The 25190-nt window shown below is 45.0% G+C and overlaps 1 protein-coding gene across 1 annotated transcript in view; it reads left to right on the top strand.

Annotated features, from left to right (window-relative positions):
• Nucleotides 1–7264: 7264 nt before the first annotated feature.
• Fgd1 (FYVE, RhoGEF and PH domain containing 1) overlaps nt 7265–25190 on the top strand; it is a 46609-nt gene continuing 28683 nt past the window's right edge. The window contains exons 1-2 of the mRNA XM_004647586.1: nt 7265–8287; nt 24546–24719. Of these exons, the coding sequence (XP_004647643.1) occupies nt 7981–8287; nt 24546–24719 (481 nt within the window). The 5' untranslated portion in view covers nt 7265–7980. The remainder of the gene's footprint in view (nt 8288–24545; nt 24720–25190) is intronic.

Here is a 25190-nt window from a genome sequence, read left to right as displayed (position 1 = left end):
CCCTGAAGGCATTCGAGGAACCAAAAATAAATAAATAAATAAATAAATAAATAAATAAATAAATAAATAAAAATAACAATAAATTTATTGTATTAGTACAAGTAGTATGTTTTTGTGAAAATAACTATATTTTTTAAAGCAAAAATAGTGAGAAGAGTTCACATTTCTGTAAATCTCTTCTGTGTGGCTTAATAGAGGACAGCTAGGTTCTGGTATCTACTTCTATATTCAATCTGTTATGATATCATATGTCATATAGCCTCTGGAAAACTCCACTCTACATTCTTTTTTTATTTTATTGAGAAACAAATAGCAATAAGACAGTTTCAAAACTGATTAAGAGGACAGTTTCAATAATTAATACATTGTACATTGTTATCTTCTTAGTGGTTATCCATAGTACAAGATGCAGACAGAATGTCCTGTCCAAACACTATTAGTACAAATCTTGCTTCTCATTGAATTAAGCGAAAGTAGCTGTATATCTATCCTAACTATTCTGCATATACATGTACAAAATGGTCCTTCCTTTGTATCCCCTTTCTTTGTTTAGTCCTGTCAGAAATGGGTATTTCATTGGCATCTAAATACTATAGGTGCATGAATTGAGCAAAACAATCCAACACAGTCCAGCAGTCTGTAATAGTAGTGGGTTATCCGCAGAAGTTGTTGACTAGAGCCTTTTACAGCTCGGCATATTAATATGGCTTTACTTTATATACCTCGTTTTTATACTTTTCTGCTGGATGGTTAAGATGAAGATAAAGAAAGACCTATATAACAAAAAATGTAACTTTTGTATCTGACAAGGTCAGTCAAATCCCCTCAGGATTTATCCTGAGGTCCTGTACCTCAGACTGTAGATCCTTTGTCAGTGTCAGGCATGTGGATAAGTCACGGCCATTGCTTGGCCAGTTTGCTCTCTGTGAAAGCCTGAGAGAATGTTTCCTCTCCATGTGACTCTTCTTAGGCACATTCTACATCATGGATCACTTTCTTCTGTGGCCCCATAATCTCCTTGATCAGAAAATTTGGGATACATGATGTTACAGTATAGGTTCTTCTATATCCTGAGTCTTCACTAACCTTGAAAGGCTATGGTCAAAAATTAGAGAAATAGAAGGGCTGTAAGGACAGCCAACATTTCTGCCATAGACTTTCACTTTACATTCTTGAGAAAATAAGAATAAGAAAGGTGAGTAACATCTTACCAAAATTATTACTGGCTCCTTCCAAGTCCATAGGATTCCCAGGCTACATGGTTAGAAGCACTGCTCTGGGATCTGTATGTGGATTTGTTGAATAATGGAATATGTATATGCATCATTCAAGTTTACTAGAAAATGCCCAACTTGTATCAGTTTATACATTCACCAATGGCATATCCATTCATACTTCATCCATTCTGAAGTTCACCCTCACCACTGCAAAACTACTATTAAGGTTACTGACAGGATCCATGTTGCCATCCCTATTGGAACCATTTCAATCCTAACTTACTCTCGTCCTCAGCATTCTCGAGTCATCTGAGATGACACACACTCCTAGTTAGGATGTTACCTCTACCTCTGCTATCTTTACGTCTTTGTTTACCAACTCATGTACCTTCAACCAACATATAAAGCTGGAGGTTCTTAGACATCAGTCAGATCAATCTTCTTTTATTCTCATTCTTTGCTTTGCTATGCTTCAAGCTGATCTTTTCCACTCTTGTTACTTTTTCTTTTTTTCTAGTGCTATGGATTAAACCTATGGCCTTTGCACTGAGCTACATTCCCACTCCTCTTTTGTCTTTCTTTTAAATGTTATTTTTCCAGCACTTGAGAGGATAAAGGAGGAGGATCGCTGTGAGTTCAAGACTAACCTGAGCAACATGGTGAGTTCAAGGCCAGCCTGAACTGCATAGCAAAACAAAATAAAACAACCCCTCTCAAATTATTTTTATTTTATTAGTACATAAGTTTTGAGTGTTTTTTTGTTTTATTATGTTTTGTTTTCTGAGACAGAGTCTTGCTAAATTGCTTAGGCTGGGTTCAAACTTGTATGATTCTCCTGCCTCAATCTCCCAGAGTGCTGGGATTACAGTGGGCCACCACATCTAGGTCTTGTGACTTACTGCCATCTCTGTGCAAAAAAAACCCCAAAAAAGCCTAAACCATCCCCTAGGGTATATATACCACCACTAACTTCTTTTCCCCTTCCAGGTATGCACACTAAGCCCTCTTAATTTTATGTATTTCTTAAATCTGCCTACCTCTTTCCATCCACTGCTTCTGCCTTAGTCAACTCATCATTATCTCCGACTGCTGTAGGTCCCACTCTTGTCCATCTCCAATCAAATCCATGGCAACCAAAGTTGGCATTTTGAAATGTTAAATATGCCATGTCAACCCCAAACGTAAAACATTTCATAAATATTCCAACATTTTTTGAACAGGAAGTGTCTGCAAAAGAGACACTTTTTCCTTATGATAATAGCTTATGTATGATACAAATTGAAAAGTTTTAGGAAACATACTTACCTTTTCTATATGATCCTATGATACACTTTTACAGTTTCTATCCTTTTCTCAAATTGACTTCAGTACCTTCTCCAGTTTGACCCACATTTAAAATCATTGCTTCAGTGGGGATATAGCTCAGCAGCATAAGTGCCTTTCTAGCAAGTGCAAGATCCCAAGTTCCATCCCTGGTACTGGAAAAAAAAAGGTAAAACTACTACTTCAATACCTTTGCATTGTTTGCAAAATAAAATCCATTATTTTTACTGTGGCCTAGAAAACACTATATAGTATAGTTACTGCCTACCTCTCCAACTGCATATCTCACCCCACTTGCCATATGTTTACTATGCTCCAGTTACATTATTCTTCCTATAGCTACTAAACACAGCTTTCCCTTGGTGTCCTTGGGAGAATTTGTTCCAAGGCCATCCAGGCATGGACACCAAAATCCACAAATGCTTGTAGTCTCTAATACAAAATGGCATAGCCAAGGCAACACAATGAGATTCCACCGTTGTTGTTGTTGTTGTTGTTGTTGTTGTTGTTGAGACTAGAGTCTTGCTCTCCTAGTCTGGCCTTGAACTAATTATGTAACAGGCTGGTCTTGAATTCATACCTATCCTCCTGCTTCAACTTCTTGAGTTTTGGGATTATAGGCATGTAGCACTACACCCAGCAAGACCACATTTTAAAAGAGTGTACTGTATTGGCAAGGTGTGCTGGTAAATATCTGTAATCTCATCACTATGGAAGGCTGAGGCAGGAGGATTGCAAATTACAGTCCAGCCTAGACAATTTAGCAATGTAGGGGGATCTTGTTTCAAAATAAAAGCATAAAGCATAGCACAGTGTGAACCACACCCCCAGGTTCAATTCCCAGTACTGCCAAGAAAAAAAAGCCATAATATTTGAAGATAATATGGAAATGGTTGTCATACAGAAATAATTACAACAAAAAAGTCTGTACATGTTCAGAACGGGCATGATTTTTTTCACATATTTTTGTTCTAAGGTTGGTTGACTCAGTTCCCTTCCTAGGGCCTTCCCACTTCTGTGTCTCCTGCCTGGAGCACTTTCGCCTCCATCCCTCATCTGTGGACTTCCATTCCTCTAGTCTGACTTTAAATGTCAGGCTTTGTTTGGCCCTTCAGGCTAAATCATCCTCAGACCCACTATTATTTTTCCTATCACTTTTTTTGCCCCTTTATAGACTTATCACGATTTGTAATTATGTGTTTATTTCACATTCTCTTTAATAGTAGACTGTAAACTTGAGGGCAGTTTGTTCACCACTGTCTTATTCAGGTCTTAGTACTGTATAGCTAGTGCCTTACCTGGAGCCCAGCCCATAATGTGTGTTCAGAAGATATTCACTGAAGGAACTGAGATTTGGAGAACAAATAAAATGGAACAAGGAAAGGGTGGAGAGAGTTGCAAGTAGATGCATCAATATGTACAAACATTCAGAGGCTAGGGAGACTAAAGAACAGCCTAAGAATTTCATGGGTTTGGGGCCAATGAGATGGCTCAGTGGAATAAGTGCTTCCCTGGCAAGCGCAAGAGCCTGAGTTCAATCCCTGGTTCCGCAAAAAAAAAAAAAAAAGAATTACAGGGTTTTTTTGTTTGTTTGTTTGGTGGAACCAGGGATTGAACTCAGGCCCTTGCGCTTGCCAGGCAATCAGGTTTTTTTGTTTTGTTTTGTTTTGTTTTTTGTATTTTAAGGAAGTCTACAGGGTGTTCAGGGTCTCACTACTAGACCGGACTCATAGTGATTCTCCTGTTTACAGCCTCCCAAGTGCTGGGATTACAGGTGCATGCCACCACACCCAGTCTCAATTATGCCTCAGTGTGCCGGGAGTGGGGCCGGCATGGCAGGCCCAGGATTAAATCCCAGACCCCTGCACCTGCTTGCAGGCGCTTTAATCCGTTGAGCTATTTGGCCAGCCCTCAATTTCAGTTTTGCCTCATCTGTAGAATCTGGAAAAGCTGGAAGGGGGCCAGATTATGAAGGGGCTAATTTAACTGTCCCTGTTCAGGAAGGTAAATTTCCTTTTGAGGCAATGAGGATTCACTAAAGTATTCTAAACAAGAGGATATTATTTGATTTGCCTTTCTAAAAGATACACACTGTCTGCAATGTATACAATAGATTCCAAAGAACAAGAATGGGACAGGGAGGCTATGAAAGTATTGCAGGTTAGAAATGGTGCTGGTTAGCTGAGTATGGTTATGTCACGTACAACTGGGAGACTAAGGCAGGAGGACTGGGAATTTAAAATCAGCCTAGGATACATAGCAAGTTCAAAGCTACCCCAGACTACATAGTGAGACTGTCTCAAAAAGCAAAACAAAAAAAGTAAGAAAGCACTGAGCACGGTGGTGCATATTTGTAATTCCAGCACTCAGGAGGCTGAGGCATGAGGATCACTGAAAGTTTGAGAGCAACCTGAACTACAAAGTGAAGTCAAGGCCAGCCTGAACTGCATAGCAAGGCCCTGTCTCAAAAAGACAAAAAGTGAGAGAAAAAGAAAGAAAGAAAGAAAGAAAGAAAGAAAGAAAGAAAGAACAAAAGAAAAGGGAGGAGGGGAAACTATGGTAAACTAAGCTAAAGAAGTAGCTGTAGCAACAAAAAGACTATACAATAGACTTGAGAGATAGGTAAGTGACAGGATATGGTAATTGCCTGTGAGATGGAGGAGAGAAAAGAGCCAGAGGTATAGCTTGGGTTTCTGCTTTGACTGGAATCATTCACTAAGGTAAGGTGCAAAGAATGACAAATAAGTTGGGAGGACAGTGCCTTAAGCTGAGGAAAAGCAGAGAATTTAGATGTCACTGGCTGAGATATTAGGGTAAAGTTGTCTAATAACCAGTGTATGTATGGGTGAAGAGGAACATGGGCTTGGGGTGTCAGTTTGGGGTCTTCAGCAAAGAAATAACTAAAGCAATGGGAGCAAATGAGATAGCCGAAGGAAAGAGCAAAGAAAGAAGACAAGAGTTCAGGCCACATCTCTGACACACTCCCATAATCCTAGCACTCTGGGAGACTGAGGCAAGATTCCAAATTTAAGTCCAACCTGAGCAATTAAGTAAGGCCTTGTTCCTTACTTAATTGTCCCAAAAGGGCTGCGGATGCAGTTTGATGCAAAAGCCCTGGGTAGTTCGAGCCCCAGTAAAGCCACCAATATTAGAGGTTGGTCAAGGAGGAGCCTGGAAAGTAAAAAGGAATTAACAATGCGGTGAGAAAGAAAAGAGAATGGCATGTCTTGGAAGTGGTTTAAGGAGGAGAGAAGGGGCCAGGGAGATGGCTCAGTGGAATAAGCGCGTCCCTGGCAAGCACAAGGGCCTGAGTTCAATCCCCAATTCCGCAAAAAAAAAAAAAAAAAAAGAGGAGGGAGTGGTCACCAGGGCCAAATGTTACTAAGAAGTAAAGCAAGATAACCTCCCAAATGTTACTAAGAAGTAAAGCAGGATAACCTCTGAAAAGATTCTATTAGATTTGGTAACATAAGTCATGGTGAACCTTGATTGCAGAGTAGTTTCAGGCAAGTAACCTAGGCAAGCTGGACTGGATTGAAAGGCAAGTGGGAGTGAGAAAAGGAACACAATTTAGTATAGGCAACTCTTATGAAAAGTTTGTAGAAAGGAGAGAGAGAGAGAGAGAGAGAGAGAGAGAGAGAGAGAGAGAGAGAGATGGAAGGGACATGAATATGTTTAGAATTGGATGGGAAGGGAGCAAGGGACAAATTCCTATGCTTGGTGGAAGAAATCAAGAGCTCCCTGTGGTGGCTTCTATTTACTTTATGAAATAGGAGGTGGAGTCATCTCCTCGGGATTAGGAGGCACATGGGGTTAAGAGGCTGGAAAGGAGAAAGTTTAAAATGGCCACTGTGAAGAACAGGAGAGGGAAGGAAGACTGATTAGTGAGTGGGGGGAGAATAGGAGAGAACTGACTAATAGGGTTGTGGGTCAGCACAGCATAGAAGATGAGAAACATGATTTTATAGGGCACAAATCTGTGAAGTTGAATAGTTCTCCCCCACTCCCACCCTCGCAATGTTTAACTGCCTCTGCACAGGCATGGAAAAGGCGGATAGTTGGACTAATCCAAGGCTGAGACGTTGCCAGAGAGCTGCGACAAACTAAGGAACTGAAGCTATTTTATTGGTAAGAATGGAAAAATAAAAGAGCAGGAGGTCTGGTCTGACCAAAACCTTGGGTATCAAAGACAGGCCCACTAGGACCCACGCCCTAGGGAAACTCTGAAACGTGTGGAAAACCTGGAAAAGAGAGGTGATAGGCAAGCGGGGAAAGCAAAAGAAAATCTGAAATGAAGTGAAAGGGCAGATTTGGGGGATTGAGGTCTCAGTCTTGCCTGTGTGGAACCAGGAAGGGATTTGGAAGGTAGGCTGAGAGACCTTTTTGTTGTTTGCTTCCTTATTTGTTTGTTTTATGAGACAAAGTCTCTCTACATAGTTCAAGTTTGCTTCGTACTCATGGCGACTCTCCTGCCTCAGCCTCCCTGAGTGCTCTGATTTACTAAGGTGTGCCACAGCGCCCTGCATGGCTGAGAGAATTTTTGAGGGGCAGAAAGAGGGCCTGGAGGGCAATCTCAGGGAAAAGTGAGGCGGATCGAAGTGAGGGGGTGTGGTCAAGCACGAATCCCGGGCAAAGGGGAGGAGCTCCCGGTAACTGGGTCCCAGCGCCGCCGAGGCTGCGGCAGCCTCAGCGGCTGCTCTCACTTACCCGCCCCCCTCCCTTCCCAGGGTTTCTTCCCGCTCGCCGCCGAGAAGACCAAGGCTAAGCCTGGAGAGGACGGCTGAGCCCGGCCCAGGCAATTCCCTCGCTCCGTGGCTGGAGTCTCGTCCCAGAGGACGGGCTAAAAGGCAAGCCCCGCAGCCCAAGGGCGCGGCGTACACGCGCACCCCCAGGCCAGCGCCATCCTCTGTTCCCTCCCTTCCCCTCCCCTCCCTCTCCGCCCCCAGCCTCTGTTGCGGAGGGAGGAAGAACCCTTTCTGACCAGCCAGGAGAGCCCAGATAGGTTCCCATTCCGAGAGAAAGAACAGACCCTGCACTCGGATCCGACTGGCCGCTCGCCTCGAGGCCACGGAAGTGACTCGCCGTCCACTGCAGAGCCCGCACCTAGTGCAGCCCCTCGACCCTAACTCAACTGCAGCCGCATAGACAGCGCTCCCCAGCCGGCCCCCGGCCCGGCCAAGAGCATTCCCCGCTTGGGGCCAGGGCCGGCGATGCCTGGCACAGCAGCGGCGGTGGCCGCGACTGCTGCTGCTACTGCCACGGCTGCCGGTCCGGGCCCGGGCCACGGGCACTAGTCTCCGCAGTAGGGCTGAGCCCGCAGCCCCGCCCCCCCGAGCCTGAGGCCGCTGCTCCGCCGGGCGCCGGGCCTCCTCCGCCTGCGCCTCCGCCCCAGGAGCTGGAGCCAGGCGGGGAGCCCGGGCCCCGCGCCCAGGCCCGGACCATGCATGGCCACAGAGCCCCGGGGAACGCCGGGCCTTCGGATCCCCAACACCCTGCCACGAACCCTCCCTCTGCCGCTCCACCGGCCTGTGCTGACTCGGACCCTGGAGCCTCGGAGCCGGGACTGCCGGTGCGCAGGAGCTCAGGCTCGGCTCTCAGCGGTCCCCAGGACTCCCAGTTTGCCGTACCCTCGGACGCCAGCCCGGGTGCTGCTGCAGGCCCCCGGGTCTTGCCCTGCGGCCCCAGTCCGCAACACCACCGGGCCTTGCGCTTCTCCTACCACCTGGAGGGCTCGCAGCCTCGGCCTGGTGAGTATTTGAGAGAGCATGGGAGCCCGGGCCACGGGCCTGGAACTGGGAAGGGGGGTTCTTGTTCTTGGGCCCTCTTAACCCCACCTTGGGGCCAGTCGGCTCACCCCAGCCCCTCCTCTCACTCATCCCTCTGCCTGCTGTCCAGTCCTTTCAACCTCTGTTCTCTGTGCCCTCTCTCTGTCCCTCAATCGTTCAGACCCTCTTCTATCCGCTGAGGCTAATGGGAGAGGAAGCACTTTGAGAAAAAGGAGTAGGCTTGCGAAGCATCAGTGGGGATGTGTTTTGGGGAACAGGATGTGTTGGTGGAAGAGGAGCAAGGAGTCTCACATTAGCCAGGCACCTACACTGCAAGGCCCTCAGCTGGGTGTTTTGCATGGGTTCTCATTTTAGCTTCAGTATTCATCAATGAAGTCGATATCATTAACCACATTTTGTAGATGAAGAAACTGAGGCTAAGTGGAGTTAAGTAACTTGCCCAAGGTCATACCATCAGTCTGGAGCCTAGATTCAAAACTAGATCTATTTGCTTCTAAAGTCTGTGGTCTTTCCACTTCCCTGAACTGAGGCTGGAGACCATGAAAGTAATGCCAAGCCTTCTGCTTATGTGATTTTCTGTCCTGTTCAGCAGCCCTGCAGTGTGAATGGAAAAAAATAGTGGGAGGTGAATTGATCCAAGATTGGGATTTTGCCAGGTGTGTGTGGCAGGAGGACAAGGGAAGGAAGGAAGGAAGGAAGGAAGGAAGGAAGGAAGGAAGGAAGGAGTCATAGGTGCTGATGAGAAAGGTGGGGTTCAGGTTTAAGGAGCTGGTAGGTAGGGGAGAGAGCAGAAAGAGGGGGCAGAAAAGTCCATTGTAGCATACCAGAAGAGCTTCAAGGGCCTCAAGATTGCTTGTGAGGATAAAAAAGGATGATTAATCAAATCACTGCTTGTAGTTGAGGTTGGGGCCAGAGACCACTATCAGGAAAGCCCGTTGCCTGCATAGCCCTGAGAATGTCTCGGGAATGCAGCAGGGACACTTTCATATGGGCACACTTTCATGTGACCATGGAAGAAAACCAATACACTTCTGCCCTGTCTTCCACTGGGACCAAAGGAGTTGCTTAAGCCTCTGAGGACTTGTAGGGCCCACATTCCAGGCTCTACAGGTCTTTGAGACCTGCACCAGGTAGCAATAGTGAAACATAAACATCCTTGCTGTTATGACCTTGGGTTAGTTATGAAACCTTTGAAAGATTTCAGGGAGCTTCCTCCTATGGGCTGGAGATAGCCAACTGATCCTTAATGCCCTACCCTACTCATTGCTTCTGCTGGCTTGCCAAACCTCCCCTTGACGTATGCCGTGTGCAGGGGGCTACTCTTACTTGTTTTACTTGTTATGTCTTCTAGATTTTAAAACACACACAAGCACTTCCACCACAGGGTCTTTGCATTCGTTTTGCCTTTTGTCTGGTAGCTCTTCCCCTAGCCCTCCACCTGGCTTGCTCCTCATCTTTCAGGTCTTAGCTCAAATGTCACCTTCTCTGAAAGACCTTCCCTGACCACTTTAAGTAAAGCCACTTGTGAATCTTCATCACAGCTGCTAATGTTCTTTCATCCTTGCATTTAGTACAATCTGAAATTAGCTTATTTATGTGTCTACTTGTTTATTATCCATCTTCCTCCAGTAGAATGTGAGCACCTCCAAAGCATGAGGTTTGCATCTGTTTTGTTTACTGTTATATCCCAAATCAATAGCATAGTGTCTACTACAGAGTAGGTACTTAATAAATTCTTGTTGAACAAATGCCTGAACAGATACTAAGGAAGCACATATAGGTAACTGTTGCCTCAGAGATTCTCAATTCCTGCCATCCAGATGACATTGGTCTGAGAGTCTGTAAGTGGGAGTATCTAGACCTCTATTGTCTAGCCTCTCTGATCAATACATGGTGGTGTTTCTGAGTATTCCCTCCCCATCTACCAATCCTTCTAAATTGTAAATCACAACATCCTCCCCAAATCACTCCCCTTTTCCCCCCAAACGTATCCCCAGGGTACCCTAGTGAAGTTCATGCTTCTGTAATTGCATGGTGAATATCTTTTTTAAAATCTAAATGAGAATTGGGAATAAGAAGTGTGCCTGGGAAGGACTTAGTCTCTTCCCACTTATTTGTAATTGACTCACTGTGAGCCCAGGTGAGTGAGTGACTTCTCTCTGAGTGTCAATTTCCTTATGTACAGAACGTTATGTGGAGTCTGTGACGCATAGTATTGGGTACAGAGCCTGTGGCATAGTATAAACCTGCAACAATCAGGAGTTTAAAAAATAAAAGATAAGAGAGAAAAACCTTTTGAAGAGGAGGCAGAGGAATTACTCAAGCCTTGGCAAGATGGGCACTGGGCCATGTGATTCACAGCAGCATGGGTTGTGAGAGGCCCACTTCCCCCACTGCCCAGTCAGTCCAGGAGTAGGCACCAGTGACTTGCTTCTCTCCACAGGATTTGTCTATAATTGGCCCAAAGAGGGCAGGCTTGGTGGTTGTAGAGAGTGTGTATGCGTCTCTGTGTATGTGTACACGTACATATGCACGCGAGCTCGTGAGCAATAAAGGGAGAGAAAGGGGGAGGGAGGGAGGATTTCCTGAACTCCAATTAAAGAATTGAAACATTTTAGTCTGCATGTTAAGATTTCCATGTGCCTGCTGGCTTCCTGTCTCAAGACTGCTAAAGCCTTTATTGAATCACCATCCTCAGGACCCAGTGGCTCATCCTTGAGGGGAGGGCTTTCAGAATAATAATTTTATCAGTGTAAAGAGCCTTGAGTTGCTTCCAGTGCCTTTCTCTTTTAGTTGTCCTGTCAAATTCCTGGTAGATGGAGGGACCATTAATATTATGCCCATTTTCCAGGTCGATAAAACCTAAACTTTATTGGGTCACTGGGCTTACCCAGTGAGGTGCCAGAGAAGGCTTTGAGAGGGTTAGAAAGGGGTTTCCAAGTACAGGTTAGCACACAGGGATTTGGATTTATCCTACCCTATTTCTCAGGATTGAGACCAGATCCTGGGAGTTGGGGGCAGTTTGCGGCCTAACACTGACTCAGTCAAAGGAGTTGTACTGATATTAGAACCTTTTTGTGTGGTAGTGGGAGAAACTGAGCCAATTTGAGGCACAGCTGGTTGGGCTGGCTTCTTCTGATTTGGACCTTGAGTTATCCTCAGAAATTCTTAAAACTTAAGAATGCCTTATACCTTAGAAGTTAAAAATCCCTAGACACTGTCATTCTGGGTTTCCCACACTGAATGAACATCAGAATCCCTTGTTGAACTTAAAAAATATTGTTCTCAGATTCTACCTTGGAGTTCCAGAATCTTGGAGTCACAACCAGGAACCTAGTTTTATTATTTTAATTTTATTTTTTTTGGAATCTAGTTTTAAAAGGTTCTGGGTGACTCTGATGTACAGCTTAGAGTGGAGGCAGTGGAGGTCCAGAGAGCCAATGATTGATCAACTGACTGATTTTTGAGAGGCAGTGATTTCACTGTGTTCCTGCAGTGAGTCAGTATCACTAGTGCCAGGAGAATACATCTGCCTTTTCCTGTGAGGCTTTCTCCTCCGGGCCCTCTGTGAAGTTCTCTATTCAGTTCCAGCCCAGAAGGGAGGTATGGGATCTAAGAAAAAGAGAGTTAGTCAATCTCTCTCCTCCACATACACACAAACATTGACTGGCTCATTTTGCCTCTAGCCCAAGCTAATGAATAGCTGCCACTTAGTTGATTCAAGTTAGAAGGCAGCTACAGTTCTGGAACTTTAAGGAAAGTAAATCCTGGCACCAGCATGGGGCCTGGTCCAAAGGAAGGGCTCTATAGTGATGCCAGGCAGATCAGGTAGGTTTGGTGTAAGCAAAGACACAGGGACATGGAACAGGGGACTGGTATTGGGATGAGTGGCAAAGGGACTTTCTCCTGATTGCAAATAGGAACCAGTGAGGGATTTATCAATATGGGAATGATGTGGTCAGATGTTTCCCATAGGTACATATGAACAATGGATGGAAGGGGTGCTAGAGTGAAAGCAGAGAGACAAGCAGATGGATATTGCAGTCATTCTAGTGAGGTATGGTAGCTCAGATTAGAGTGGTACCTGGTAGGGAAAGTAAGATCTGAGAGATAACTTCAATGCTGATATGGACAGATATGGTAGTGGCTTAGGTGTAGAGACCAAGGAAGAATGAAAAATCCAAATAGCTGTGGGTTTTATGACACCAATTAGAGTGACCTGATAGATGATTGTGGAGCCATCTATATGAAGAGAAGGAGCAATTTTAGGGAAAGTCATTTTTTTTTCCAGAACTGGGGATTGAACTCAGGCCCTTGTGCTTGCCAGGCAAGCTCTTATTCTACTGAGCCATCTCCCCAGCCCCTGGGAAAGTCATTTTTGAGACATGGATTTGAGAGGCTTGGGGAAACAAGGCAGAGATAGCTAGCAGGCATTTGGATATAGGATTAGAAATTTCAGGAAATAGTTGTGGGCCAGAGATGTTTAGTAGTTTTCACCACCAACACATGCCATGGCCTACATGGTGGCTTATATGGAAAGTGTACATGATTGTGAGGACCAGTTCCATCCTTGAAGACAGTGAGAGGTCAGCAGAGTCACATTCAGGTGGACCCACCCAAACTTTGCCTTAGAAATGCTTCTTTTTGGGTCAGTGATGTAGCTCAGTGGCACAAGTACCTGTATGGCAAGAGCACAGTCCTGAGTACAATTCCCAGTACCAAAAGAAAGACAGAAATGTCTTTTTTTTGAGGGGAGAGCAATTTTTAAGGCATATTTCTGTGGAGTTGAGACCCACTTCATATATATCCACCCAGGGTAGCTGACTTTTGCAAGGGCTGAGGTAGTACTCTTGAAAGGCAAATCAAACTTTGATTAATTCATGTGGCTCCCTCAATGCTGTTCCTGCTCAGGGCATCTAAGAGGTCTCAGAGGGGGTTTATTCTTATAATACAGAAGAGGCTCAGGACAGGAGGCAGTGGTGAGCTCTGCAAGGATTATTTGGAAAGCAGTAGTTGAGATTTCAGAAAAGTATTTAGGGAAAGACCTAGATGTGGTTCCTAGTCAGTTGGGGCCTTTCAAACAACCACAACAAAATGTAGACACGCTGGGTAGGTAGACAAAGGACTTCCCCAGATAAGACTTAAAAGAATTGAAGTTTGCAAGTGAGGGTTGTTGGCAGTTCTACTCCTTTGCCCTTTCAGTTGTCCTGTCTCTAGGGGAGTGGCCGTCTGGAGCTACCTGCTCCCTCAAGGTTGAATCTCAGCTAACAATGCCCTAGAAGGAGATAAGCTATGTCTTTTAGGGGGAGCAGTTAGCTAAATGCCTTAGGCAGAGGTGGAGCTGGCCTGACACTTGGTTGAGTGGGGCTAGGACCTGTCTGAAAAGGGGGCAGGAAGAGCAGTCTGCCACTGGCCAGCCCTTCAGATGCAAATTCCCTCATCTGAAAAGAGCACACTTCTTTGAAGCAGCAAAACCAGTTTCTTGGGGTTCCAATGTCTAGTTCCTCGAACCCAGAAGGCATCACACCTCAGAAGCACTAATAGGGCTGGAGACAAGGCTTCAGGGCAGCTGTTAAAGGAGCTTAAGCACTAATAGCTCTGCCTTTGGTTCTTTGTGCCTCCAGGCTTCCCTCCCCCACCCCTTCCTGTCTCGGGTTTTAGTGTCCCCATTTGTGACATCACAAACCTATGAGTGGCATTTGTCTGGCCACTACAGCCACAAATACTTGGTCAGCAAATAAGGGAGAGAGAGGAAAAGGAGGAGAGCATTTCATTAACAGGTTTGTTGAATACCTACTATGGGCTACACTTGGGACTAGGTGCTGGGTGTCCCTATTCTCAAGGAGCTCACATCTAGCAGGAAAGACACCCTACAAGTAATTGCAAGCACAAGTGCTGCATGAATACATGGGGAAGATTGAGGGAAAAAGAGGACACAGATTGAGACCTAAAGGATAAATAGGAGTCCTGAGGTAAGGAAACATAAAAAAGTGGACTGGCTGTGGGAATGACATATGCCAAAGCCCGGGGCAAAAGAGAGCGCTTTTGAGGAACACACAAGAAAGATGCCATTGTGGCTGGATAGTGCGGCACTGAAGTGTTCTTGAGCTCAGACCTTCCTTGTCTCTGCTCAGGAGTTAGAGTTTACCCCAAAGGCAAGGGGAGCCCTGCACAGGCTGAAGGATTGAAGATGACTGTTCTTCAAAAGCTGGCTGTGATGTGGGGAATGGCCTTGGAGAGGACCCTGAAGTTAGGAAGTGGAGGGCAGCATATAAATTCCAGAGCTGTTAAAAATCCCGGTCTGCTGGTCTTGGGGCCAGTCTAGATGTGTGAGTTGAGGACAAGGGGAGAGTGATGGAGAAAGCCCAGTCTCAGACTAAGGTGACTTACTGCGTGGATGGGAAGGGAAGGAGGAGGAGCCGACCAGCGGCTGGTGGGGAGGGGGTGTTGCAGGGTTGCAGCATTTAAGACAGCACTGACTCTGACTAGGAAGGTAGGATTTCTAGCCTGGGTTTCTAGGTGACAATGCCCCAAAGAAATCAGCGGTGTCTATCTGGGCTCCAGAGTTAGGGCTAGAAGGTGTGGATGAAGTGTGTGGAGGAAACTTCCAGGAAACAGTGGGCTCTTCCAGGATCTCTGTACAGCTTCCCTGTGGCCCTCTGGAGGGAAGGGGTTAAATCTTTGACGAAAGACGCCGGTGGAAAGCGGGAAAGGCCACCGGGAAAGGCGGGACTGGCAGGGCTAGCCCCTGGGAGCTACAGCTGGCACAGAAGCCCTTCCGCCCCTGGCCAGTTAGGTCTGGGAAGCAGGCGCTGCCGCCCATGTCGCTGCCTTTGCTTTTGCCTTCACCTTCACCTGCTTTTCTGCTCCCCAGCCAGCTTTGTCCTGGCTCCTCTAGTCCTGGCCTCCCTATCTAATGTATTCCAGGTGTAGATGTGGCCCCTCCCCCACACTGGGCGGTGTGGGAGGCAGGGAAGGCTTAGGTCTCCTTCACTATGAATCTCCTAGGGATTGTCCAATCTCACTGACCACTTCCCTTTCTGAAAAATTCTTTCAGGGGCCTGTTGGGTCCCTGTCTCTGTCAGGAGCTAGCAGGAGGGAGAATCCCCAAACTCAGCTCTAGCAGTTTCCTCTGACCTTGGGCAAGTCATTTCACTTTTCTGAGCCTTGGCTTTCTCATCTGTAAAATAGGGCTGTAATTCTCACCTGCTAGGCCTTTTGGGAAAATTAAATACCATAGGTAAAGCCCAGAACCTTTGGCATAGCACATTGTAGTCATGTGCAACAAATGACTCCCTTACCCTTTCTGTTGTTGCCTCTTTGCCTCTCTGGGCCTGCATCCCATTCCCCCATTCTCTATGTGGACCTTTTTCTCTCTGTTCTGATATATACATATATAGCCTGTATATCTGTAGTTTTCCAGTCATTTCCCTCCTTGTCTTTGTCCCAATGTCTCTATCAAGTGTCTTTTTCCTTCATAATTGCTCTATGTCTTTAGCTCTCAGATTTGACCAAACTTCTGGTAGGTGGGAGGGGATATGGATGGGTGCTGGGGTCCCTGTGATTGAGGCAGGGCTCAGAAGGACCATCTCCCAAGTGGCTTTGACCTTATAGGGAGGGGAGTCCCAGCCAGCGTGGCAGCCCCAGCACTGGGTAATTACTGCCCCCGGTGCTCCCAGCTGCAACTCCACTCCCTTCTCTTCCTGTCCTCCGAAATCCCCAGCTCCTCCCGGGGGTGGAGCTACACCTCCCCCCCCCATACTTCTCTGGCCTCTAGTCTATAAAAACAGCAAGAAGGTGGTCAGACTTTTCTGGCAATCAAGGGACTAGAAGGGGAATGAATTGATAGGCCTGTCAACTTGGCTGTGTGGTTTGTACATATGTATATACACACATGCATATGTCTAGCTGCCGGGCTATCTTCTCATGCATCTATTCTGTGTCCCTTAAACGTTCTTATTTCTGTATGTCCTTTTATGTGTTTGCATGTGTGTCTGAATATGTGTTCCAGATTATATGTCACTTATCTGTACTTAAGCCCATGGAAGTTTTGAGATGTTTCTGCATATGGGGTTCTGTAGATTTTATGTGCCTGCTTCTATTTGTGTCTGTTTCTATACCTGTATTTGTTTCTAGCACCCCTATAGATCTATATCTTGATGATGGTACTTGGGGATGGGGATGGCCTCATGCTTCTTTTGTCCTTCCTTGCCCCTGCCTCTTGCTCTGGAGCCTTCTTGTAGACCCAGAGCTCTTTTGTTCAGACAGTGGCATAGCTAGAGTTCATGCTACTGTGGTGTTCCTTCAATTTGCCACCCTCCAACATAGCACAATATGTTAACCTATATAAGTACCACCCAAAAAATGTGCCACCCTGGGTGGACTGCTGTGCCCCTCAAAAGCTATACCACTGTCTTCAGACATATACTGCCCTCAGATCCCCTTCCCTTGTCTGCAGGATCATCCCTAGTTTCATATATGAAAACACACATACTATCCTCAAATGCTTGACTAAAACTCACCTCTTTTAGAAAGTCTTCTCCCTTCTACTCTCCAAATGTGATTTCTTTTCCAAGTCAGCAAACATTAGTTGAAGATGTGCTCTGTAAGTCTGAACACAGTCATATTTGGGATCTAGCTGTGTATCCTCAAGCTAGTAATTTTGCTTTCTTGTGCCTCAGGTCCTCACATGCAAAATGGGACTAATAGTTTACAGAGTTGTTAAGAGAATGTCACATAGAAAAGTATCCATACAATACCTGGCCTAGATGGGTGTTCAATGAACCATTGAATTCCTACACCTCATATCCTTATGTACTAAACAATTAACAGCTTGAGTTTCAGAGAATTTCAATATTTTTTAAATCCCCTGTTCTCTTCTCACTTTTGTGTTTTGCTTTGTTTTGTTTTGTTTCATTTTATTTTGTTTTGAGACAGGATCTCATTTTGTATTGCAGGGTGGCCTAATGCACTATGTAGCCAGGGCTAGCCACCAATTTATGGTGATCCTCCTACCTTAGGCTCCTGAATGCTGAGATTACCGGCATGCATCACCATGCCTGGCCTCACAGGCACTTTAATGTTGTTTTCTCTGCTCCATTTCCTCTGTTCCCTTTCCTTACCCTACCTCACCCCAACCCGAGGTATACCACCTGGTAGTTCCCAGGGGCCTACCTATCAACCAGGAAAGGTATACGTTTGGGACCTGTTGTAAGAAATTTACATCAATTGTGAGGATGCCTGAATGCTAGAGCCATCTTGTGCCAACCCTAACATCTCACCAATTCTCACAATGAGCAGTATACACATATTCTCTTCATTTTTCATGTGGGGAAATTGGGGTCCAGATACATGAAGCCACTTGCCTCAGGTCACCAGGGAGTTAATGGCCATTGTCTAGTCTGGGGTCCTGTAGCTGGGTTGAGATTAAGCCAAGGCTACACCCACCAAGGGAGTGGGAAGGCTGGCAGCTGAAATTTCCAAAAAGAGGTAAGGGAGAAACAGGATCCAATTCCAGTGAGAATGGGTCAAAGGAGGAGTCCCTGTCCTAAAACTGAGCTAGAAGCTGGACCTGCTCTGCCAATAAACTCGGAAGCATGTGCTTAGAGCATCTGCCAAGCAGGGGCATGCAGCAGCAACCAGAAACAATTTTTGGAATGATTTTTCTATTTCAACAACAGAAGTTGTCATGGGAAAATTCAAAACTCAGCTACACTTCTTGACACACATTTTCCACTTTTGTATGGTTTGTATTTTGAATTACATTTGAATAAGGAAGATGGTACCATTGTCTTTGCAGTGTCCATTCACTTCTAATAGGAATCTGGCCCTGATCTCCAGAGCTGTCATGATGAGTGAGGCTGGATTCTATGTATGTTGCAGGCTGAGTTTACTTGTTTCTCAGTGTGTGTGTGTGTGTGTGTGTGTGTGTGTGTGTGTGTGGTACTGGGGATAGAACCTCAGGCCTTTACCCTGAGCTATATCCCCAGCCCTTTCTATTTATTTGGTCTGTTTATTACTTTAAGACAGGGTTTTATTGTAAGTTGCCAGGCTAGGCTCAAATTTATAATCCTTCTGCCTCAGCTTCCTGAGTGCTGGGATTAGAGGCATGCACCACCATGCCTTGCTGGTACTTTAATTCAGGCAGTCCAGTCAGTGATTATGACATCATTCTTATTTGAAATATTCAAATATGCTGATTTTTAAATTATTCCCTCCCTCTTGTTGTTTACCCCCTTTTTGCAATGCTGGGGATAGAACCTAGGGCCTCAAAAATGCTAGCCAGGTGTTCTACACTGAGTTACGCCTCCAGTCTCAACTCTGTTTTTAAACAAATGAGACTAGATGTAAAGTTATGCCTGAAATAATGTCACTGTCACAAGCATGCAGGTGCCCATTGCGGGGGAAACTGGGTAAAGCATCCGGCGTACCAGAGGCTTAAATGGATGAGAGTTTGGTGGGTCTTCCTTGCCAGGTGTGCTTTGTATTCCTGCCTCTGCATCATAGACTCAGAAGTCATCCCTCAATAGGGTTTCTAAAACTTGTCCCCAAAGTACAATTAGATTTGGATTTAAGATATACATAAATTATATATATATATATATATATATATATATATATATATTCAAACCAAATTGGTAGGACAGTTTCAGTAATTAACACATTGCATACATTCTTCCTAGTGGTTAATTGCTGTACAAGATGCGGACATGATATCCTATTTACAAACACTATTAGAACAAATCCCTCTATTCATGAAGAGAATGTAACTATATATCTATTCTAACCATTTTGAATATACAGATACAAAATGGATATTCATCTGTATCTCCTTTTCTTGTTTAGTTCTGTTATTTGAATATTATAGGTATGTTAACTCAGCAAAATATTCTAAAAGAGTCCAGTAGTCCATAATAGTATTGGGTCTTCTGCTTCACTGGCAATGTCAGAAATTGTTTTTCATTGGGTTAAGGTTACTTGGCGTTCTGTATGCTTTGGTTACCTGAATGTCAGATTGTTTCCTCATATTTGGGAAGTTTTCTGCTATTACTTCTGCCCATATTTTTAAATGTCATTTGTATTGACTCCTTCTTTCTCATTGATGCCTATTAGTCTCACATTGTTCATCTTTGCATCATCTTGTAGGTGATGGATTATTCTTTCCTGCATCCTCGTTGTTTTTAAGAGATCCTTTCTTACCTTTTCACTAGCTGCACCAGTGTCTTCAAGATCTGAAACTCTGTCTTAACTTTCACTTAAACAGTTTTGCAAGCTTGTGATTGAGATTTTAATTTCCTCTATATCTCTTTGACTCTGCTTCATGCGATCTATTTCTTTCCTGTGTTGCTCATTCAAGGAATCCGTCATTTTTCTAATCTCCTCTATTTTGTTTATCAATGTCTTCTTTAGAAGCAGTTATAAATTCTTTTACTGCAGTGTTTTTTTTCAGATTGGGTTTCCTCCCTCTGTTTCTGTAGTTGATTCTTTATTTCAGATGCTATGAGTTCTGAGAATTCTTTTTTTATTTCAGAAAAGAATTCCACTCTGAATTCCTCTATAACTTTCTGCTGTTGCTTATTTACTATCGACGCTATTAATTCATACATTTGAGCTGACCTAGTAGAAAATAATTCCACTCTGAAATCCTCTATGACTTTCTGCTGTTGCTTATTTACTATCAATGCTATTCATCCATTTGAGCCGAGCTAGTATCCTCTGCACTTGTTCTGGGTGGGCATTGGGTTTCCTCCATATGTTTCTGCATTTGATTCTTTAGTGCAGATGTTATTAATTCAGCCTGCTCAGGGCCTATAGGGGGTGGAGGTGGAGCAAGGGGCGAACACACCCCTCCTTCACCACTACAACAGAAATGGGGAGTTCTCAGACATTCCTGGAATGCCCAGGGAGTGCTTCCTGTCAGTGCTGGGAGTTGTCTGAGTGGCATTGGTGGGTGTGTGTGGGCACCAGTTGTGCCAAATGCATTGCATATGGACACATGGGTTGGCAGTGAGGTTATATCTGGGTCTTTGAGGGAGTGAGCCCTGGGAAGAAGGAAACCAATAAGGGGAAACAGGAGGAAACCAGTAAGTGTAGGCAAAGGGAAAGGATAGCAAGTACTGAAATAGGAGATGTAGGCGAGGTCTTGACTCTTTTACCCGTCAGTGGAAAGTAGCCTGGTTCTTGTGGAACCCCATTGTTCAATTCCCTCTTACTAGCCACACTGCAGTTTTTTGTGTGATTTTCTAAAGCACTATGTCCATACCCGTCGCTCCTGGCTCCTTCTCCTACCCTTCTTTTCAGCTTCCTCTTGGAGAGCAGAGTTAGGGAAAGGTCCAGTGTCCAGGACCAGTTTGCATGAACGTTTGCTATTGACTTGCTCTGAATCTTTGGGCTAGTTACTACCTCTTTCTCTCTCTGATTTCATTTCCACACTTCAAGATGGACAGTCCCTGCACTCCTCACCTGGAACATTATGAATGTCCCATTATCTGGAAATTTCATTCAGCCTCCTACCCACTAAGGCTGCCTTCAGGGAGACACAAAGAATGGCGAGGCAGGTCCACTGCTGGGCTCCAAGGTGAGGTGGGTGAGGAGGAAACAGAGGGTGTTAGCACAAGACCATGGGAGATGGTTTGGCCACTCTACCGTGAAGATCAGTAATGGAGTAGAAGGAAAGAAGCCCTATAGGAACCTTATTGCTCTGCTATAGACTGTGGCAGGTCCTGCCTACTTTGAGGAGTAGAGAAGGGCCAGGTGGGTGCCACAGCCCCCAAAGAGGCTGACAAGGGACCCCTGGTACCTTGGCACCTGTGTGTATGTCTGAGGAGGAGATTGTTGTCTTTGCATGGAAAGCAAAGTGGCTGGCTTTTGTTATGGCCCCTCTGGCCTGTCAGTACTCTCTGTGTCTCTAACTTTCTCTGGCTGTGTGTCTTTCCAACTGTGTCTTTACCTGTGCTGCCTCCAGGTGATTCATCCTGAACCTCAAGCCAAGGGGGAGAGCAGGGCAGGGTGAGTAGAAAGCTGAGCAAAGAGAAGCGCCTCCTCCATACTGCTCAGGTGGGGAAAGAAGGGAGGAAACTGCATCCAAAGCATGGTATGGGCTGAGGGAAGGGTACTTGCTCTGGGATCTGGAGCACTATGTTCTCTTAAGGCTGTAAAGCCCCTGATCTGAGTTACCTGGGTCCTACCTGGCTGGTCTTAGGGAGGGTCAGGTAAAAGGCCTAGGGAAACTGCCAGAACTCCAAAAATAAGGTTATTCCTTTTTTTCTAAGATAAGGAGACCTAAAATCCCCTGTGATTGTGCCTGTGTGACTGTGTAAGAGAGGGTGCAGATGTCTCTGGGTATGCTGTATGTTTTTGCAGCAGAGGCAGCATGTGACACTGTGATTGTCTAGATTGGGAGATAAGTATTCTATGTCTCTGTGTCCCCTAGCTAAGATCCTGTGATACTGTAGACATGTTTTTTTTAAATTTTATTTATTTATTTGTGTGTGTGTGTGTGTGTGTGTGTGTGGCCAGCTCAGCCCACCAGGGGGCGGGGCTGGCTGGCATGTGGTGCTGAGGGATTGAACCGCGGTCCCTGTGCTTTGCTAAGCTTGTTCTAAATAGGTGCTTTAGACCACTGAGCCATCTCACCAGCCCCGAGACAGGTTTTTTGTTGTTGTTTGTTTAGGGTAATTTTTTATATATACGTTTCTTTGGCGAATATGACATATTAAATTATGCTACATGTCTGATTCTGTGTCTGTGCTTCTGATAGGTGGTAATATGTGACTTTATGCAGTTTTGCCATTGTGTGAAGTTGTGTCTAACCTGGTATAATTGACCCTGTGTGGCTATAGTTTTTGCATGTAACTATGTTTGCAGGTGTACACAACCATAAATGGCCCCACTCAGTTACAAAAGCACAGGGTGTAATTTGCACTGTTTCACACAACTGCATGCAAGGCCACAGAAATTCAAACATCTAAACACATGTCATAACCTCCCTGAAAATGGCTGAGGCTGGAGAATCTCAAGTTCGAGGCTAGCCCAAGACCCTAGACCCTATCTCAAAAACCCAATAAGTAAATAAAAAACAAATATACATTACAGTGTTATGATGCACCATGATCCTGCAATTTGAGATAGAGTATACGTGACACTGTATATCTGTAACTTAGTAGAACCACATTTAATAGAAACATACTAACAAGGTATGTGATGGTGTATGGGTATGTGGTTTTGTATAAGAAGACAGAATGACTGTTTTGTTGCTATGTATGTTTTCATGACTATGCATGACCATATTTGAGGGTATGTGTGATGCCATGACTGATTATATGTAAGGCTGTATGGCAGGTCTTTTTGTGTGGCCACACACTTTCTAGGGGTTATGACATGTGTTTGTATGTTTGAATTTGTGTGGCCTTGCATGCAGTTGTGTAAAACAGTGTAAATTACACCACTGTAAATTAATTGAGTGGAAAGGAAAAAGGGCCAGCCAGATAGCTCAGTGGATTAAAGCACCTGCTTAGGCAGACACAGGGACCAAGGTTCGATCCCCATAGTGCTGTGCTGGACCCACCTCCAGCGTGCACTGAGACAGTGACTGATACTGGGCATGGTGGCATGTGACTGTAATCCAGTACCTTGGAGGTTGAGAACAGGACAATCACTACGAGTCAGTCTGTGCAGTGAGACCCTGTAGACTCTGTACTAAATACATAAAAAAAATTAATTGAGTGGGGCCATTTATAGTTGGCCATTTATGAAACTTGTGACAAAGGGTAACAGATCCCTTCTGGCTATGAGAGACCACATGACTGTGGCACAGCATAATTGACATCATGGACCACTGGTGACTCTGTGAACTCTTAACTGTTGCTCACTCTTGTCCTCACACCTGCTTGCCTATATCCCTTCCTATACAAGGGCTTTTGTGTTTTCTTTCTACTACAGGATGGATGTCCAACTCCTCAGCCTGGCATTCAAAGTTTTCTCCCTTCTGTTTAACCCCACATGACTTCTGTGTCATCCGTGGAACTCCTATAGCTCTCTGCCCAGCCTGGACCAGACCCCCTTCCCTTGCAATATGTTAACTCTTAGGGGACTTCCGTCACTGCCTCCTAGACTGAATGTTCTCTCATAATAGTCACCATAACCTCCTCCAGGACCCCAAGTGGGTGGGTTTACAGGGAACTTATTAAGAGAAGAGGGACAGTACCAAAAGACTTCTCATTTTTTTGTTTACTGTTGCTCTTTTAAAGTTGGTTATGTTCATTGAACTTTGGAATTCTAAGTGTGTGTTTGCAGGTGTTGTGCTTGTGGGTGGGTGGGTGTACAATATATGGATGTGAAAGCAGAGGAGTATAGTATGAATTGGTGAGAGGGTGGGATTTATGTGTATGGAGGGGGTACTAGGGATTGAATGCAAGTCCTTTGTGCTGATCTACACCCCCAACCCTTTTTTAAATTTTTATTTTGAGATAAGGTCTTGCTAAATTGCTCTGGCTGGGCTCAGACTTCCAATCCTGCCCCAGGTTCCTAAAGTTCTGGAATTACAGGCATGTATACCACCATGTTCAACAAAGTTGGGATTTTAAGAAGTAAAACTTTTGCTCATGAAATACAGTTTTATCTTTTCTTCTCCCCCTGTGGATTGAACCTAGGGCCTTTGAACTAAGCTATGTCTCCACTCCTTTTTACTTTTTGAGACAAGTTTTCATTAAATTCCCCAAGCTGGCCTAGAACTTTATGCCAAGTAGCTGGGATGACAGACATACACACTGTGCTGAACCTGTTTCATTATTTTTAAGTACACTGCTGTACAAAATTTCAGACAGGAAATTTCATATATTCTCAAGGCCTTAAAAAGTAAGATGAATGACTTATACTGAACATTTCCACTTTGGTTATATAAACAAGGGCTGAAAATATATAACACAAACTTTACAGTGCTTCTACCCCCAGCCTGGGTGATCTACCTAGTAATGATACCTGAGACGTACATGGATTCAGTGTATTAATCACCAAGAATTTTTATCTCTTGATGAAAGCAACCAACCTAAACCCTGAGTCTAGCTCCTCATCTGAGGGCTGGGGTAGATGCTTCCCAGAAAAGCAGTATGACTGATAAAGGGACTCTCGGAAATCAAACCCCCAGATACCCTGTGAAAACACAGTTCCCCAGTCCCCTTTGAGGAAAGACAGTCACTTCATGGTTTCTCCCTTTCCACAGGGCTACACCAGGGAAATCGTATCCTGGTTAAAAGTTTGTCCCTTGACCCTGGCCAGAGCCTTGAGCCTCATCCAGAAGGCCCGCAGCGGCTTCGCTCAGACCCAGGCCCCCCCAGTGAAACCCCCAGCCAGCGTCCTTCACCACTGAAGCGGGCACCAGGCCCAAAGCCACAGGGTAAGTGCTTCCAGAAAGAATAGACAAGAAGCCTAGGGGAGGGGACAGAGAAGGGGAAAAGGGAGAAGTTAACTGGTAGCAGAGGAGAGGGTTCATTAGAAGAACAGTGAGGCTTCACAGTCTCAGGGGCAGTGCTAACTAGACTGCAGGCTGTGACCTGGGATCTCAACTCCGGCTGGGTCTGTGCAAAATGAAAATGACAATAATAAAAAAAAAAAAAAAGCAAAAAAAAAAAAATAACCAAACAAAAACAAAAAAACCCCAGAGATTTTTTTTTTCCAGAGATTTATTTAGCTCACACTTTTGGAGACTAGGGAGTCCAAGAGCATGGCTTCAGCATCTGCTTCACATCTGGAACACAGTAGGGGGCTTGGAGAGACAAAGCAAGTGTGCCAGCTGGGGCCTCTCTTCCTTTTCTTATAGAACTGCTACTGCCAGCATGGGGACTGCACCCTCATGGCCCCATCTAAT

This window comes from Octodon degus, unplaced genomic scaffold, assembly GCF_000260255.1.
Source record: "Octodon degus isolate 3935 unplaced genomic scaffold, OctDeg1.0 scaffold00314, whole genome shotgun sequence".
Classification (NCBI taxonomy): Eukaryota; Metazoa; Chordata; class Mammalia; order Rodentia; family Octodontidae; genus Octodon; species Octodon degus.
Note: the sequence above shows the minus strand (reverse complement) of the source record. Positions and strands in the feature narration are given on the sequence as shown.